Source organism: Triturus cristatus, chromosome 8 (genome assembly GCF_964204655.1).
Source record: "Triturus cristatus chromosome 8, aTriCri1.1, whole genome shotgun sequence".
Taxonomy (NCBI): Eukaryota; Metazoa; Chordata; class Amphibia; order Caudata; family Salamandridae; genus Triturus; species Triturus cristatus.
In genome coordinates this window covers 183,917,992-183,933,872 of record NC_140591.1, presented here as the reverse complement: position 1 = coordinate 183,933,872, position 15,881 = coordinate 183,917,992, and the positions used below count along the sequence as shown (strand labels likewise).

Here is a 15,881-nt window from a genome sequence, read left to right as displayed (position 1 = left end):
CTTCACGTAGAATTATCCCCAGGCGTTAGACTGGATCCTGAAACTTTCTGCCACAGCATCCCTGCGCGCCGGGGCGACATCACGCGACTCCGCACAGGTGTCGTCCGCGTACGTGACATCAGCGAGGTCACATAAGACCCGCCCCGGCGCGCCCACGTCAGTTTTTTCCTTTTCCGCGTGCAATGCGGCTCCGATCCTTGCTACGGGCCTATTAGGCCCCTTTTTTTCTTCCATTTTTTAGTGGAACAGTGTGCGAATGCCTTCGGGCTTTAAGACTTGCACGTCTTGTGGGCATCTTATGTCGGCGACGGACCCTCACCTCATTTGTATGTGGTGTTTGCGGGAGGATCACGGCACCACAGACTGTACGCGGTGCCTACAGTTGAAGCCGAAGTCGCGGCGGGAGCGCCGGATGAAACTTCTTTTGGCGCGTCTCTCCAAGTCGACGTCCTCCCCTCTGTCTGCATTCGACAGACGGTTTGAGACTCTGCCGTGGTCGTCGTCCTCGCCTTTCTCCAATGTCACGTGAGCGTCGCTCCCCGGTGGGTAAGTGTCGCAGTTTGTCCCGGGGGGCTGGTTTCCGGCCTCCCAGGGGCGTGGACTCTCCGCGGGTGATGTGGCCCCGCGTATCGTCCTAGCCACCGTTTCCTGGTGTTGGGGCGTCGAGAGTCCAAATGGAGACATACGCGGTGGCTTTGCAGGCCTCGCTGGCGTCTCCTCCTCCTTCCCCTCCTGGGGCGTCTGCGGATCCCTCGCTCTGCGCAGGGCCCTCTGTGGTGCCGCCGGTGGCTCCGGGCCCCGATGCTGACTGGTTCCGATCCAGGCTTGGAGGATGTGGTACTGTTGGGGTGCGGCTCCTCTGGGGCACCTCCTGCAGGCCATGGCGTCTCTGCCTCGCCGCAAACTCCCGCGGGGGTCCTTGTGGTGTCGCGGGAGGTCTCTGGGGCTCGGGTCGCAACCCGAGCCCGTCTCGGGCCTTTGACAGGGTGGTCCTGTCTAAGGCCGAGGTGATGCCGCTACGGCGCCGGCAGCAGCTGGACAGTGCGGAGCCACAGAGGTCGGTGGACCCTCCGTCCCGCTCCAAGTCGAGGCCGAGGGAACACCCCTCGTCCCTCTCCGGGCCCCTCTCGTCCCTCCCCACAGGTGGCTTCCATGTCGCAGGGCGAGTCGGAGGTTGAATCGTCCCTGGTGCCGCCGCATGGGTTGCCGAGCGATCTTCGCCTCATTCTGGGCTATGGCTGTCGGAGGGCTTCGTGCCACTCCCCAGGCCCGTCTCGTTCCCCCGCGCAGGTGGCTGCTTCGGTGGGGGTCTGGTCGGCGTCAATCCGGCGCCGCCCCGGGGCCGGTGCGGCTCCAGCTCTACTCCGGTCTCCACTACGGTCCCCGGTGCGGGTTGACTTGGAGGTCCCTTGTCCGGCGACGCCGGCTGGTGCTGACGTCCTACCTCAAGCAGTGGATTCTACAGCTCCGCGCAGGGGTCCTACCGCGGATTCGTCTTCGGACACTCCTTCTCCGGAGGCATGCATATTGGTGTCATCCTCCCTGTGTCTTTTTCACCGGCATGGAAGGGCGGCTCCCTGCCCTTCCTGGGGCAGAGGTGTTCGTTGGAGGAGCGGCAAGTCCCTCATTCTTCGGCTCCTTCTGACTTCCAGGTCTGGCCCTTGCCCACCCCGCTTGGCCTCGGAGACGGCCGTCTTAGTTTACAGCTGTCGCCCACGGAGGAGCTGATTTCTCTACCACGGGGCCCTACGGAGGCGGGTGCGGCCTTCGCTCATGCGGTGTCCACGGCTGTGAGCATCCTGCGCATGGGTGATCCGGTGGCTCACTTTCCGGCGGACCATCTGTTGGATGTCCTCCACCAGGGCTCTGGTGGGAGGGGAATCTTACTTCCCTTTGAAGGTTTGCTCCTTTCTTCCCTGACGGGGGCTTGGAAGCGTCCTGCCTCAGGGGACCCGGTGCCTCAGCATCTTCTGCACCGGCACCTCCCGGCGCCCCGTGACCCAGCGTGTCTTTCCCTTCACCCCTCAGCTGCTAGCCCCCTTTTGCGGACTGCTTTTCCCTCCCTGCCGCCGCTGTTGACTGTCGTCCCGAGAGGCCCGCTGGCTGGCTCTTGGGGACGCAACATGTTCGCCTCGACCAGCGTCGCCCTGCGGGCCCTTAACATCTTGTGTGTGCCTGCTAGGGCCTCCTCCTGTTTGTGGGACTCGGCGGAGTCTCTGGGATCGGCAGCGTCCCAGGAGTCTGGCCTGGTGGACTTGCGGCATCATGCGTTGGATGGCCGGGAGCTTGCGGCGTTTATTCTCCGCTCCGGACATCTCGGTGCTGGGCCGGGCCATGGCTTCCTTAATCGCTCTCTGTCGCCATGCTTGGCTTCGGGATGGAGTATTCCCTGAGAATATTTGGGAGCGACACATCGACCTTCCGTTTGATGGCAGGTTGTTGTTCCATGCCCCGGCCGACACCGCCATCCAAAGGCTCCTTTCAGGGCTCCGTCCTTCTCCTCCTCTTCCGCCTTCTCATCCTCCTCCTCCTCCGTCCCCTTCTCAGTGACTTCTGAGTTGGGTTGATTCTGGGCCTTCTTAGGCTGGCTGTTCTGGCTGTGCAGTGTGTTTTCTAGCCGTTTACGTCTTTCCTTGGGACTTTGGCATTGTTGGCTGCTGGATGGCCTTTGTGTTGATTGTGTGTGGTTCTGCAGGAGTTGTTGCGCAGACTTGGCTCTGAGATTGGGTCTTCTGCTTTGTTTGGGCTGCTTGTCAAGCCTTCAGCGGGGGAGTTTCTTTCCCCGTGGCTCTTTTGTTTTTTACTCTGCGGCGGAAGTTCTTCCAAAGAGGGTTCCCATATCTTGGGACTTAACATAGCCTATGTGGGGTAGTGGTAGCTGTCATATGGCTTGCGCTCTGCTAGAGGGTTCTGGTCACCTTCGGGTGCCTGTTCTCCATGGCGTTTAGGTAGGTTGCTTTTGCTTCCTGAGGTTGTGTGCGCGGCCACTTGTAGTGGTGGCCCGGGCATCTCCTCCTCTCCCTACTCCTGTCCTGAGGTCTGGGATGATCCTGTGTTCTCCCTTGCTAGACGTCGCCTACTCGGCCTCCCTGGGGCCTCGGGCTGTCTTCTTGCTTTTGGCTTTGACTGCCAGCGCTGTTCTGGCTGGCAGGCTGCTTTCCATCTGGAGTGGGTTTGCCTACTTTTCCCTAGTTTCCTTGGGTCCTCGTGGCTTCTTCTTCTGCTTTCCTGTCTTGGCATTGGGCGGAAGCTATGTTGCTTTGTGAGGGGAGGGGAGTGGGGTGCTTCGGCCTCTCAGTCCTTGCCCTTGGTTCCTCTGCTGTGAGTGTACGGGCCTTTTCAGCCTTCTTTCCCTCCTACATCCCCTTGGGGTCGGTGGGGTTCTGCTTGTGGGGGTTTCCATAGCCTGGCCGGGGCGAGGTTCTACCTGGTCCACAGCTCTGGTCCCCTGTGGGGCCCTCTGTTCTGCATTGGCTGGTGGAGTCCTTTCGCATACCCTCCATCCCAGGGGGTATTGCTAGGGTATCTATTCTACATGCAGGAATCTGCGGCTAGTAGTCTCTATCAGATGTACGAGTTACCTTCGGTAACGATGTATCTGGTAGAGAAGATTCTAGCAGCAGATTCCTTCACTGCCTGCCCTTCCTCCCCTATTCTGCGAGGACCCTTGGGTTGGTCTTCGGTACTCGCCTCTCGGTGGGGGGCTGTGTCTCCTGTGAGTGCCTTCCTATTTCTTGCGGTTGACTCCGTCTGGGGGCGGTTCATTCCTCCTTTGGTCCTTGGAGGATGGGGTTCCGGTGCTCCGGTGCCCTGCTGCTCTGGCTACTCCAGGTTTTGGGGGGATTGCTTTCTATCCCTGTCCTCCCTCCCCTCCCTTCCTTCCATTGCTATCCTCTGATTAAGGGTCATCTGGTCTTGTCTTGCCCTTGTCCCTTGTGGGTGGTTTCCCTTTAGGTTGGGGTGGCTTGGAGGTTTGTTGTCCCGGTCTGTCTTGAGACTGGTCTCATTCCTTGCTCAGGATGGGGGGGGTGGGCTTCCTATGTGTGCCATGCCTGTTCTTGCCTCCGGGGCACAGGGATGGTCTGTGTGCTGGCAGGGTGACTGCGCAGGTTTCTGCTTGTTCTTCTTCTTTCCCTGCCCTTGGGTTCTGCGGTGTTGTCACTACTCAGGTGGTGTTGTTAGTCACCGTTTCTTTCTAATTTTTCTGCTCTTCGCACACTGTTCCCATGCTTCCACAGTTTTTTATGTGGTGGTTCCGCATTGTGGTGCGGAAAAGTTCTCAGAAGAAAACTGACGTGGGCACGCCGGGGCGGGTCTTACATGACCTCGCTGACATCACGTACGTGGACGACGCGTGGGCAGAGTCGCGTGATGTTGCCCCGCCCCCGACGCAGGGATTCTGTGGCAAAAAGTTTCCAGATCCAGTCTCACGCCAGGGAATAATTCTACGTGAAGGAATCTACGGCTAGAATCGTCTCTACCAGATACATCGTTACCGAAGGGAAGTAATTCGTACGTCTGGTATTAACATAACATTTGATGTTACTTCTTTATTGTTTCAAAGATTTTTTGTCTTTTTGGCACTCTGTTTCTTCAACCAGTTTCTATAGTGGCTCCACGTTCTGGCGCAGACATTTCACAGAAGAAACTGATGTCCTCGTGCGGAAGGAGACTTACATGGCTCCACTGACATCATGCTCGGAGTCCACTTCCTCACAGAGCCGTACGGCGACATGCCCCAGCGCGCCGAGGTACTGCTGCAAAAATGTCTGGATCTAGTCTGATGTCTTGGGAGAATTCCAATTTAAGGAATCTGCAGCTAGACTGTGTCTCTACCAGATAACCTGTTAACGAAGGTAAGTAACCTGTTTGCCAGGCACACTGTGGCATCACTCACATCCCGCATAACTGCGCCTCCAGGTGCTCTGAAAAAGCTACAGGATGACATGATTAACTATAGCCCCTCCTGTGGATACAAATTTACACTGGATCATTCCAGTGCCAAATTAAACTATTCACGCAGTGCAAACAACCGCATGACTACTAAGGACTGAAATAGGTGCACAGTGACATCACTCGGACACCGCGCTGCCGTGCTTCAGAGTGCTTTGAAATAGTCGATGTGACATTGGCTTTAGTCATCGTCGGGATGAACCGCTCAAACCTTTTGGTTGGCCGTCCCTGCAGCCCTCCACAACATCAGGCTACCGTGATCACGGAAGCCTCCATGCTGGGCTTGGGTGCCGATGTGGAAGACATGACGGCGCAAGATCTTTCATCGGTGTTGGAGCAGCCCTTCGCAGAAATTTGCTTAGGTAGCTTTCTGTCTTGCCATGCAGGTAATTCTCTCTTCTGTATCATGAACCCTTTACAGATCATATGAGTCAACACAATTACTTCCACAAACATCAACAGACATTCTGGATTGGAGTTGTGACCCTAATGTTTTAAGGCAATTCATCTATGGTTTTGGTTTCTTTGCCCAAGAGTTTTCACAGTAGCAACTCACCCTGCACACCTATGTATGTGAAGGCAGATGCTCTCCTTTGCTTGCCACTGAAGAACCACGAGTAGGAACTACATTCCACAGTGATGGTGGTAGATTATCTTCTCTAGGCTCTGTTTTCTATTTATTGATCTCTTTGCTACGGCCCAGAACAATAGGTGTCCTCTGTTTTGTGGCTTATACTTTCTGATTGGTTTCCCAGGGGATTTCTGCATGTTCAAGTGGTTTCTGCTCTAGCCCTATGTGTGTCAGACGATTCTGCTTCTGTCAAAAGTGCCTTCTAAGGTATGGCAGGATCAAACTCACATGATCATAATCACCTAAAACGGGCTCTAAGGCTCAGGTAAACTTTGGCGCACATTACTCAGCCTGCACTTCTCATTAGCAGAGCAAACCTGCTGTTGTAGGATCAGGTCCTACACACCAGCCCCCAAACACTGTGGATACAGGCATTGAGATTGAGTCAACCGTGTTAAAATGGTTTTATCTTTTCTTTGAAGTCTTGACCATCATTTTGGGAAGCTGGCCACTGTATGCATCTGTGCAGATTAGTCGGCTAAATTTGTCCAGTGGCTTGAGTCAAAACGGCATAAAACCCTTAAAGTTTGCCTTTCTGATGTTTGTGTTATCCCTTGTACATTGGTGGTTACAGTTAAGGTTATCTGGTGACCCTGTTTGTCTGATCAACCTTCCCTATTTAGATGGTAACTAATGGTTCCTATCTGAAAGGTTCACTGCGTTTGTTTCCTCCCACTTTGTTTATTGTTCTTAATTAGGATTTAAACCTCGTTTTGACATTGTTGATTGCATCCACATTTGGGCTGATGTACAGTTGCCCATTCTTCTTCATACCTTGAAGACAGTTGTGGCAAAAACTTCAGTGTGGGACTTCGGGCAAATTGGTACATCCACTGTTTTTAGTTGCTAGTTGGATAATTTTGTTCTTTTCACCTTCCCATCCTTCTTACCCATGGTGGATTCTGCATTTCATAAAAAACGTCTCTTCAATCAATCAATCACTCATAAAGCATGGCAACTCACCTGTGAGTGTCTTGACGTGCTGGAGAAGTTGGCTGCTGCTTGGAGGTATATTCAGTTGAACAGCCAATTTTTGAGTTCCTTCCTGAAATGCTGGAGCCGAGGGTGTGGTCCTGAGGTGCAGGGGAAGGCTGTTCCATGCCTTGGCAGCCTGGTACGAGAAGGAGCGTCCTCTGCTGTTGGTTCGGCAGAACCGTGGGGTGTCGGCGAGAGAAGCAGATCAAAGGTGTCTTGATCGGTTGGTGAAAGGTCAGGCATTTGTTGATGTATGCTGGTCCTTTGTTGTGCAAGGCCTTGTAGTTGTGGGCCAGTATCTTGAACTGGCATCTGTTCTGGATCGGGGGCCAGTGTAGTTTCTTGAGGTGAGGCGTGATGTGGGTCCTCCTGGGGAGGTCGAGGAAGAGTCTTGCTGCTGAGTTTTGTATGATCCGGAATCTCTTCCAGAGGCGTGTTGTGATTCCTACATAGCGTGTATTTCTGTAGTCCAGTCTGCTGGTGACGAGGCCCTGCGTGACGGTCCTTCTGATGTTGAGTAGTAGCCGTCTGAATATCTTGGGGAGCATGCGGAGGATGTGAAAGTAGGAGGATGAGACTGCGTTGATTTGTTTCTTCATTGAAAGCTTGCCGGAAAGGATGATGCCGAGGTTGCTGGTGTGATCTGTTGGGCCGCCTTCTGTGGGCTACCATGCCTCATTCCAAGGTAAGGTGTGGTTTCCAAAGATGAATACTTCCATCTTGTCTGTGTTGAGGTTGAGACAGTTGTCTTTTTACTCCTTCCCTCCTCCACATCCAACCAAGGAGGAAGAGGGGTGTCGTACTCCCCCAAGTTTACACGTGATGCTGAACTCTCTTATAGTTTTGCGTAGTGTATTTTATTTTCCCACCTTTTTTCGTTTAACAGGCTGTTAAAGTTACACAGCATATGAGTATTCCAAAAGAAAAAAATATATAGTCCTGATAAAGGGAGTAAAGTCTCTCTCTCTCTCTCTCTCTCTCTCTCTCTCTCTCTCTCTCTCTCTCTCTCTCTCTCTCTCTCTCTGTCTCTCTGTCTCTCTCTGTCTCTCTCTGTCTCTCTCTCTCTCTCTGTCTCTCTGTCTCTCTGTCTCTCTGTCTCTGTCTCTCTGTCTCTCTCTCTCTGTCTCGTCGTCACTGTTTCGTTTTTGCGCAGATAAGAGTTCCCTCCTCATAGAAGCGTTCAGGACAATGCTGGTATGGGAGTGAGCAAAAGACCCTAGAGAATAAAAAGATATATCGGTTATCACTACCAACTCCGTTAGAGAGGGGAAGAATGCCCTTCACCATGTGGTTCACCCATGAGCCTTTCAGGACAGCAGATATTTGACTCCCAACTTGTGTTCAGTGTCCCGCCTCAGCTGTGTTTTCGCTGTGGTCAACTCTTTCCTCAGCTCACCACCATTTTAAGAAAGGAAAGTGCTTGGTCGGTACTTGCGTATGGCCACAGTCCTCCGCGACTGTGGCAGAAGCGGTCACAGCGTCCTGCATCTTTTCGGGACAGCTGGGCTACATCGTTTCGACCAATGGTGTTACAGATAACTTGTCTTTTGCTTCCCCTCATGTGGTTAACTGCTGTCTTTGTTCTCGTACTGGGGAAGTGTTGTGGTCATCTCGGATTCCTCGGTCAAGGAAATCCATTTACCACAAGGAGCACATTCTTACCTAATAAAACTCACTTATAAGGACAGAGTGTATTGTCCTCTTTTTGTGGGCTTTGCTGGATCTAAAAAGGGCAAGGTGGTTCCAAGACTCACCATATTATTCTGGCCATTATTTGTTTCAAAATCTGCCGTGCCATAGCCAAGTTCGCACTTCCAGAGGGCAGTCATTTCAACTACAGTAGAGACATGACTGCCTCCGCGGCCCGCTGCAGCAGTATCCCAGTTGCAGACATCTACCGGGCAGCTACATGCTCATCTCTGCATACTTTTACCTAGCACCACTTCCTGACTTCTCAGGCTTGCAGTGATGGATACGTTTTCTGAGCTGAGTTGCTTGATGTCTTGTTTAAACCAGCACTACTCCATCTCATCCTTTATTGAGGTATTGTTTTGGGACTCGTTCACAAAGTGAGAAATCTGCAGGAAGACTTATCAGTCAGAAAAAAAAGTTACTCTCCTTCAGTAACAAGATTTTTTGTGGGTACATTATCATTCTGTAGATTCATCGCCACCCACCCTACTTCTTTAGTGCTTTGGCTGATAAAAACCCAAACAATGCAAACATGTTATGTACTATTTGACGCTCTCTTTGCTCAGTTGATTTCTCTTTGCATGCCTCTCTAGGGCATAGAATTTGTTTTCAGCACGCCTGTTGGCACCTAAAACTAATATACTCTGGTGTGCATTCCTGGAAGAGGATATCACACCTGGTGACACTGGAGATTCGTTTCAAGGGAAAGCATTTCTGGACGTGTGTGAAGTATGTATAGATAATTCATAGGGATCTGTAGGGAGATTGTGTGTACAAAAAATATAATTTCCAAAGGTAATTAGCATTTTCTTTCCTGCACTCATTCCACTGTTGGGATAATTTTTACCTTTGTGGCTAGCATTTGAATAATTTACCCATTTTTTTATGATTCTTTTAGATTTCCATTTGCATGTGCCTCGAGTAAAGAACCTGCCATTTCCTGTCCAATGTATGTTACAAGGCTCAGAGTAGAAAGAGATAAAGTAGTACCTGTATCCACAGGAAGTGCTAAGAAAACCGAAATGAAGGTACGTCTTAAAAAGGTTGTAACTGACATCTAGTTGATGAAATATATACTTGTGCATTTTCGCTCCATCACTGGTGTCTTCCTCACCTCATGCAGTTGGCTGTTAGTGTATTATTCTGTATCCTGTTTAATGCTTGCACTGCAATGCATCAGGGAATATTTTACATTGAAAAAGTACAAGGGACTGTCACTTTTGGTCACATTTATTTCTGTATCTCATTTGTGCAATTTCTCTACTACCCTCAATACCACCACCATCAGTACAACCAATACAAATACCACCAATATTAATACCATGCTGCACCAGTTCAATCGCCACCAAGATTAATGCCTCAATCATCAATATTAATACCACGTCAAATATCAGCAAAAGTACAAGCCACACTATCAATATTACCAACTGTATCCCCGCCACCAATGGTTCTACAGTTGTTAGTACCGTCAACCGCACATCACCACGAACACCACACCAAGACAAATTCCACATCACCGCCAATATCACTCTACTACTACCAGCTCATCACACCATCAAAACAGACACTGAGGCACCAATCAATATCTCACCACACCACCAGTACCACCAATATCACCAGCAGTCAAAATACCAATATTGCTAACATCACAATGCCCAGTACCACACCACCCTTATTACCAGTAAGATACAAACAATATTGCCACCTCCAATAACACCAAGCACTGGTAAAGCCATTAAGCCTGTCTTTTATGTGATGTCACATGGAAATATATTTCTGCTTGCCTGTGTTTGCATGTGACATTAAAGTGAAATCTATTTGCTGTACCAATGCTCGTTTCCAGCATGTAGTGTTGTGTGAGATATTGTGAAGGAAGAGTGAGCAGGTCTAAGTAAGTCACTAACAAAGTGATGTCTGGTTTTCTGTAGTAGTACCTGCATAGAAAAAAAACTGAATTTGAATATTGGAGCATAACATATTGGCTGGCAGGCTACTCAAAAGGGTTAGTTGTCTCTATTTATGCTCCTGTGCCCCAAATCTGTCCAGGCAGAGAGGCTAGAAACTTGGTCCTGGAGTCCCTTGATGTGTACTTATTTGTTTTTTCCAGGAAGATCCTGCTTTCCTTCTTGATGGTTTCCTGGAGAGAACAAATATCTCAGGGTATCACTACCTTCATTTCCCTCAGCTACTTATACAACTCCAAATACACATTATACGCCGTCCATGCTCTGCCATGATTCTGTTACTGCCAAAGCCTTGATTAAAGAGATTTCTGAGAATCTTGGGCTGATTGATTGTGTTTGGTCTGTTATTGTTACTGCTCATTTCTTTTCTCTTGCTTCAGCTCAGCTTGCTTATATCGCACTGATCTCACCTTGAGTTTCACATGCCAGGTCTATGTCTGTTTAAAACAAATACCATGCTTAACGTATGAGTCTCATATTTTGGAGATAGTTATTGGGTGTTCAGACATGCATTAGGGTGCTTCCATTGTTATTAGGGCTCCCCTGAACTCACCTAGCATGCAGTGAGGGTACCCGGATTTCACTGCATCACTTGGCAGTGCAGTTAGGAGACTATGCAGGCTTGTAATCCGTGTTCAGTATTATCAGAAACACAGTGATTTAACCTACTTGGTGACTCGCTTCTCTCATAGTAGAGGTCACCCCCATTGGCCCAATAAAAAAGGTGCTATTACTCTGGGGAAGGTGAAATTGCCAGAGGCCAAGACAATATTTCCTCCACTATAGGACAACCTGTTTTAGCAAGATAATTTTCTAAAACTCCAGTCAACAAGGGTTTCATTTCTACGAATCAATGGCTTTTTAGTAACAAGCCAGTATTTTTTTGTTCTGGTGAGCCTAAAGGATTAGATATTGCATCTCTGGTTATAAATGTCAGAATAGTGGCATGTATCAAAACTGAATGGAGGAACTATTGCAACTGCCTGATTTAGGCCCAGATGACTCACTTTTAGCTTCTCCAGTAACAGGAGTTCCTGAAGTTTCTTCTGAAAGGCAAGCTATCTTTCTAAAGGCAGAAAAGCAACATTATTTGTTAATGCAGCATCGCACCTCTGCATTAATCTCAGTTCTCTGGAGACTGAGCTGGTCTGTGATCGTCTGGGGAGTTAGCTCACAGAGCTTTCACCAGCCAGTCATCTTGACTAACCCTGGGCGTAGTTCGCGAAGTAGCTCTACACGTAGCTACGCAAAGTGCACTTCGCACTATGCAAGCTACGCGTAGCACTTCGCGAACTGCGTAGTACCCTGTTCGCACTGTGCAAGATGTCGTTTTCAATGATTGCACAGTGCGGACCAGCATCCGGCACTGTGCAATCATTGAAAACGGCATCTTGCACAGTGCGAGCCGTAGTTTTCTGCCGCTCGAGTCGATTTTTACTCGAGCGGCAGCTTTCTCAACGCGGACTGGTAGTTTCTCATCGCAATGAGAAACCTGACCTCCCCGCATTGAGAATCTCGCCATTTTCCACGCTCGCGATCGCCAACTTGATGTTGCTGATCGTGAACGAGGAAAAAGTCTCGCCGGGATGTCAGTTTGCTTGCTCGCGGTCGCCAACTTGACGTTGAGGACCGCGAGCAAGCAAAAAATGACCGCTGCACTACGCAACGCTACCCTACGCGTGTTTGCACTGTGCTATGTACAATTCACGTAGTGCGAAGTAGCGCAAACTACGCGAGCGTAGCGTAGTGCTTTGACCAGGCTCAATCTTGACATGGGTAGATGTAGAAGTCTGACACCTGTAATGGGCTATTGCCATTGCTAAGCATTTGGTGATTACTTAGAGCAGATTGGAAGTCAAAATACAGGGTTTCAAACTGATAGAAAATGTTGATGAATCTGAAGCATTAGTATATGCAAATAGGTAACCTGAAGGTCTGTAGTGACTATGATTTTTCCGTGGTTGATGGATAGGACGATTCCTTGTAAGGTCACTATATTAATTTTTTCTTTGATAATATACATTTGTAGGACACTGTTATCTAATGACTGTTTTGTCTCATCTGTACCTTACTTTTTCACACACAAGTTCCTCGTGTATATAATTTTGCTTTGGTCTTTCGCGAAAGCCTCTTCTATTGCTTACTTCAGCATCCGAGTCTACAGCTTCTGTTTAATCAGGACAAGATTGAGATGTGAGAAATGTCCCGCATGGATCGAATGATGCACTATACCTACAGTTAGACTGCTGCTGGTGAAGAATACCAAAATTAGTTATTTTTTGGATTGCTAGACTTTGCAGCAGGAGGAATAAGTTGCATGACCTCTTTCTTTTTTTATCTGCTGTATCATTTATTGATAAAGGACTGAGAACAAGATCATCTCACTTCCGATTGTTTTCCATGCCAGAACTATGTCCTTCCTCTAGTGCTACGAAAATGAGAAAAACCTGTTGATCTATGTTGTTCAAAGACCACTGAACAAATTGTTCTGATTTTGTTCTTCTTTCACTGGATCTCTTCACACATACGAGATGTGAAGAAGGATGAATTGTTAACTGCTGATTCTCAGTTGTGATCAAGTTTTCTATTCTTAGACAAACCAACAGACATCGTTCTGGCTGCAGGTGCAACTACATCAGCTGAAGCTTGATAAAGTGAATTGAACTGGTGTGATACCTCAGGACTTTATTAAAATCATGTGTAAATATATAGCTAAGTAAATGTCTTTTAATTCGAAAAGTGTTTTTGAAAAGTGAAGAAAAACTGTCTACACTTTATTATAAGCTAAAAAGTAACAAATGTAATTTATTTTCTATTTAAAAGAAAGATTCCAATTAAACAAAATAGTCACTACATTAGTAAAATGTGACTAGAAACATCTTACATAAACCTTTTTTTAAAAGGAAGGAAATAAAGGGCAGTCTTAGTAGATAAACTGCCATATACATGACCTTAAAAACTGGCACTGTGCCTTTAATGGCTTCACCCTTCCTCCTTGCCAGTAGATGGCATAACAACCTTCAACAAGGTGTTCGACAGGGGGGTGGTGAAGCTTGATATTCCAATGCCTGTTCCTATAACATCACCCATAGTGCTTTGTGGGACACTGTCAGAGATCTACTTCCAGACATATTTTGCCTCTAGTCCCTGGCCTTCTGGAGCCCACAATGCCATTATTCCTGTCATCAGCTACAGTGACATCTTCTCCTTCTAGCCTTCAGTAAAGTATAAACCATCTTCATTGAGATGCAGCTTGAATTTATATGTCATAACGAGCTAGGTGCACAACATATGGGCATACATTTGTCCCCTAGGAGAAGGTTTGGCGAGACAGCCGAGAATGTAATGAATCAAATGCTTGAATTAATCATAACCACTGGTACTTCTGGGTAGCTTTCACTCATTTTGTTACTCACTGTGCCATTGCAGGAAGAAAATAGCCATATGCAAATCAATACGGGTCCAAACCCAAAATGGGTAGGACAGCCAGATCCAGATCTTCCATGTGCTGTCCACTCTGTACAGGAACTCAAGGAAACCCATACTGATTTCAGCATTTTTAGACCTCATTAATTAATGGCAGCTTCTTTATCTAATATAGTGAATAAATAAACAAACATGTCTCCATTTTGTACACTGATTTGCATTTTGCTGGTCTCTTTTTAAATGCCAATTGAACTATACTTCGGTGGAGTGGAATGTTAACAGAATAATGGGATTCATACAAGCATTCCATCCATCACAATTCGGTTTTGGTCTACCTGTCATCCAGGCTTTTGTGGACCTTAGTATGCCCCCCAACACCAGCCCTGTGTTTCCTTTGTCATGACCTGATGCCTTCATTTGTTTCACCTGTTGCAAAACAGTTACTCTGAAGGTGCCCTAAGAGATCTCTGGCACTACCCTTCCAGCCTTGATATTGAAAGTCCTCTCTTTTGTACCTATACTTATGCTTTTCATGCCTGATGATTGAGTTGTTTTTTTTTAAACATACTTTATTACATTTTTATAGTACCACTTGGGCGAATGCCCGACATAATGCAATTGAAGACAAAATATTGGTAAATTACCAGACATGGGAATATCAATGGGTACAGTTTGTTTATATAACAAAGCAAAAAAAAACCAGAACTTTACGCAGACTTTCCCACCCCACCCGCATTGGCAAGCAAATTTCGATACACTTGAATACCCAAAGGGATAAAACAACACGTCATACATTATGGCCCACAAACATCACATGGAGCTGCTTTTACGAGGATTGCAAAGGAAGAGGAGGGAGGTCAATGCCCTGGTATGTAGCCCATCGTGACCATATTTTTCTGTGTTTTTGGGGGCAACCCCTTGCTTGAAATACCATCATTTCCGCGCCCATACATTTGTCTAGCTCTTTTCGCCACTTTCCTATTGTTGGTGGAGAGGTTCCCTTCCATAACTGAGCGATATCACGCTTGGCAATTGTGAGGGCAAGGAAGAGTAAGTGTTGTTTATATCCGTTCCCACCTATGTCCTCTGTGCTATGAAGCAGAAACAGTCTAGGATTGTGTGGGAGATCCGAGGGCAATACCTCTTTAAGGCAAGCCGATACCCTACGCCAGAAGGGCTCTAATGCTGTGCAACTCCATACGTATGGAGAAATGTCCCCTTCTCCCTGTCGCAGCGTAAGCACTGAAGGAATGCACCAACTCCCATCTTCCAGAGACGAAGACGTGTGTAATACACACAATGGACATACTTAAACTGTATAAGACTGCATCTGGAGGCTACTACGGCGCCCTGGGGACTTGTTATCGCCTCCTCCCAGTCATCGCCCGTCAGGTCCGGGATGTCATCCTGCCACGCCTTCTTCGTCTTATGGAGAGTCGTGGTGGAGTATGTTGTCAGTGTTTGGTATATCTGTTGTATTTTATGTGCATCTAGGTCGCCCATAAGAAGGTGGCCTTCTAACGGGTGAAATTCAGGAGGGTCGGCTAGGTTTGCAAGCGAGGGGGTCAGAGCATGGCCTAATTGGAGGTACCTGTAGAACTGACTTTTATGGAGATGAAACTCCTCATGTAATTGCTGAAAGGATTTTAGGGTGGTGCCCCGAATAACATCTCCCAATGTGGAAATACCAATCCGGTCCCACTGGTGAAACCTCTCCAATGTGACCACCTGGCGTAGATAATTACTATGCCATAGGGGTGTCGTCTGCGTCAATCGCATGTGCCATCCCATTTGCCGGACGGTATACCGCCATAGTAGGATCGTTATTCGACTAGCGCGTGGTAAATAGTCAAGATTCTGTACACTATACAGTAACCATAGGAGGGGAGTCCTCTCCATGGCAGTGTTTTCTAGGGCAAACTCCGGGTCGGCAGGTGAATTATACCCCAAGTCATTAATAACTAAAAGGTGAGCAGCCACGTAGGAGTATATGTCAGTAGCGGCGATGCCGCCGCAGTAGGTGGATTGCGCACAAGTCTGTAGTGCCACTCTAATTGCCCCCCCCCATAAGAATATATTATGTATAGCGTTGATTTGCACGAACCACGCTCGCGGTATATGATATGAGAAATTTTGATGTCGGTATAGCCCTCTGGGGAGAGAGATCATTTTAAAAATGGCTGAACGTCCATTTAGCGAGAGAGGTAGGGAAGACCAGATAGTAGTCTCATCATGGAGGC

At 48.2% G+C, this 15,881-nt stretch overlaps 1 protein-coding gene across 3 annotated transcripts in view; it reads left to right on the top strand.

The window, feature by feature from the left end:
- The window catches only part of LOC146801785 (E3 ubiquitin-protein ligase TTC3-like), a 1,762,960-nt gene that overhangs the window by 422,483 nt on the left and 1,324,596 nt on the right, over positions 1 to 15,881 (top strand). For all 3 annotated transcript variants that reach the window (XM_085621278.1, XM_085621277.1, XM_085621276.1), the window contains exon 14: positions 9,150 to 9,279. In XM_085621278.1, the coding sequence (XP_085477404.1) occupies positions 9,150 to 9,279 (130 nt within the window). The remainder of the gene's footprint in view (positions 1 to 9,149; positions 9,280 to 15,881) is intronic.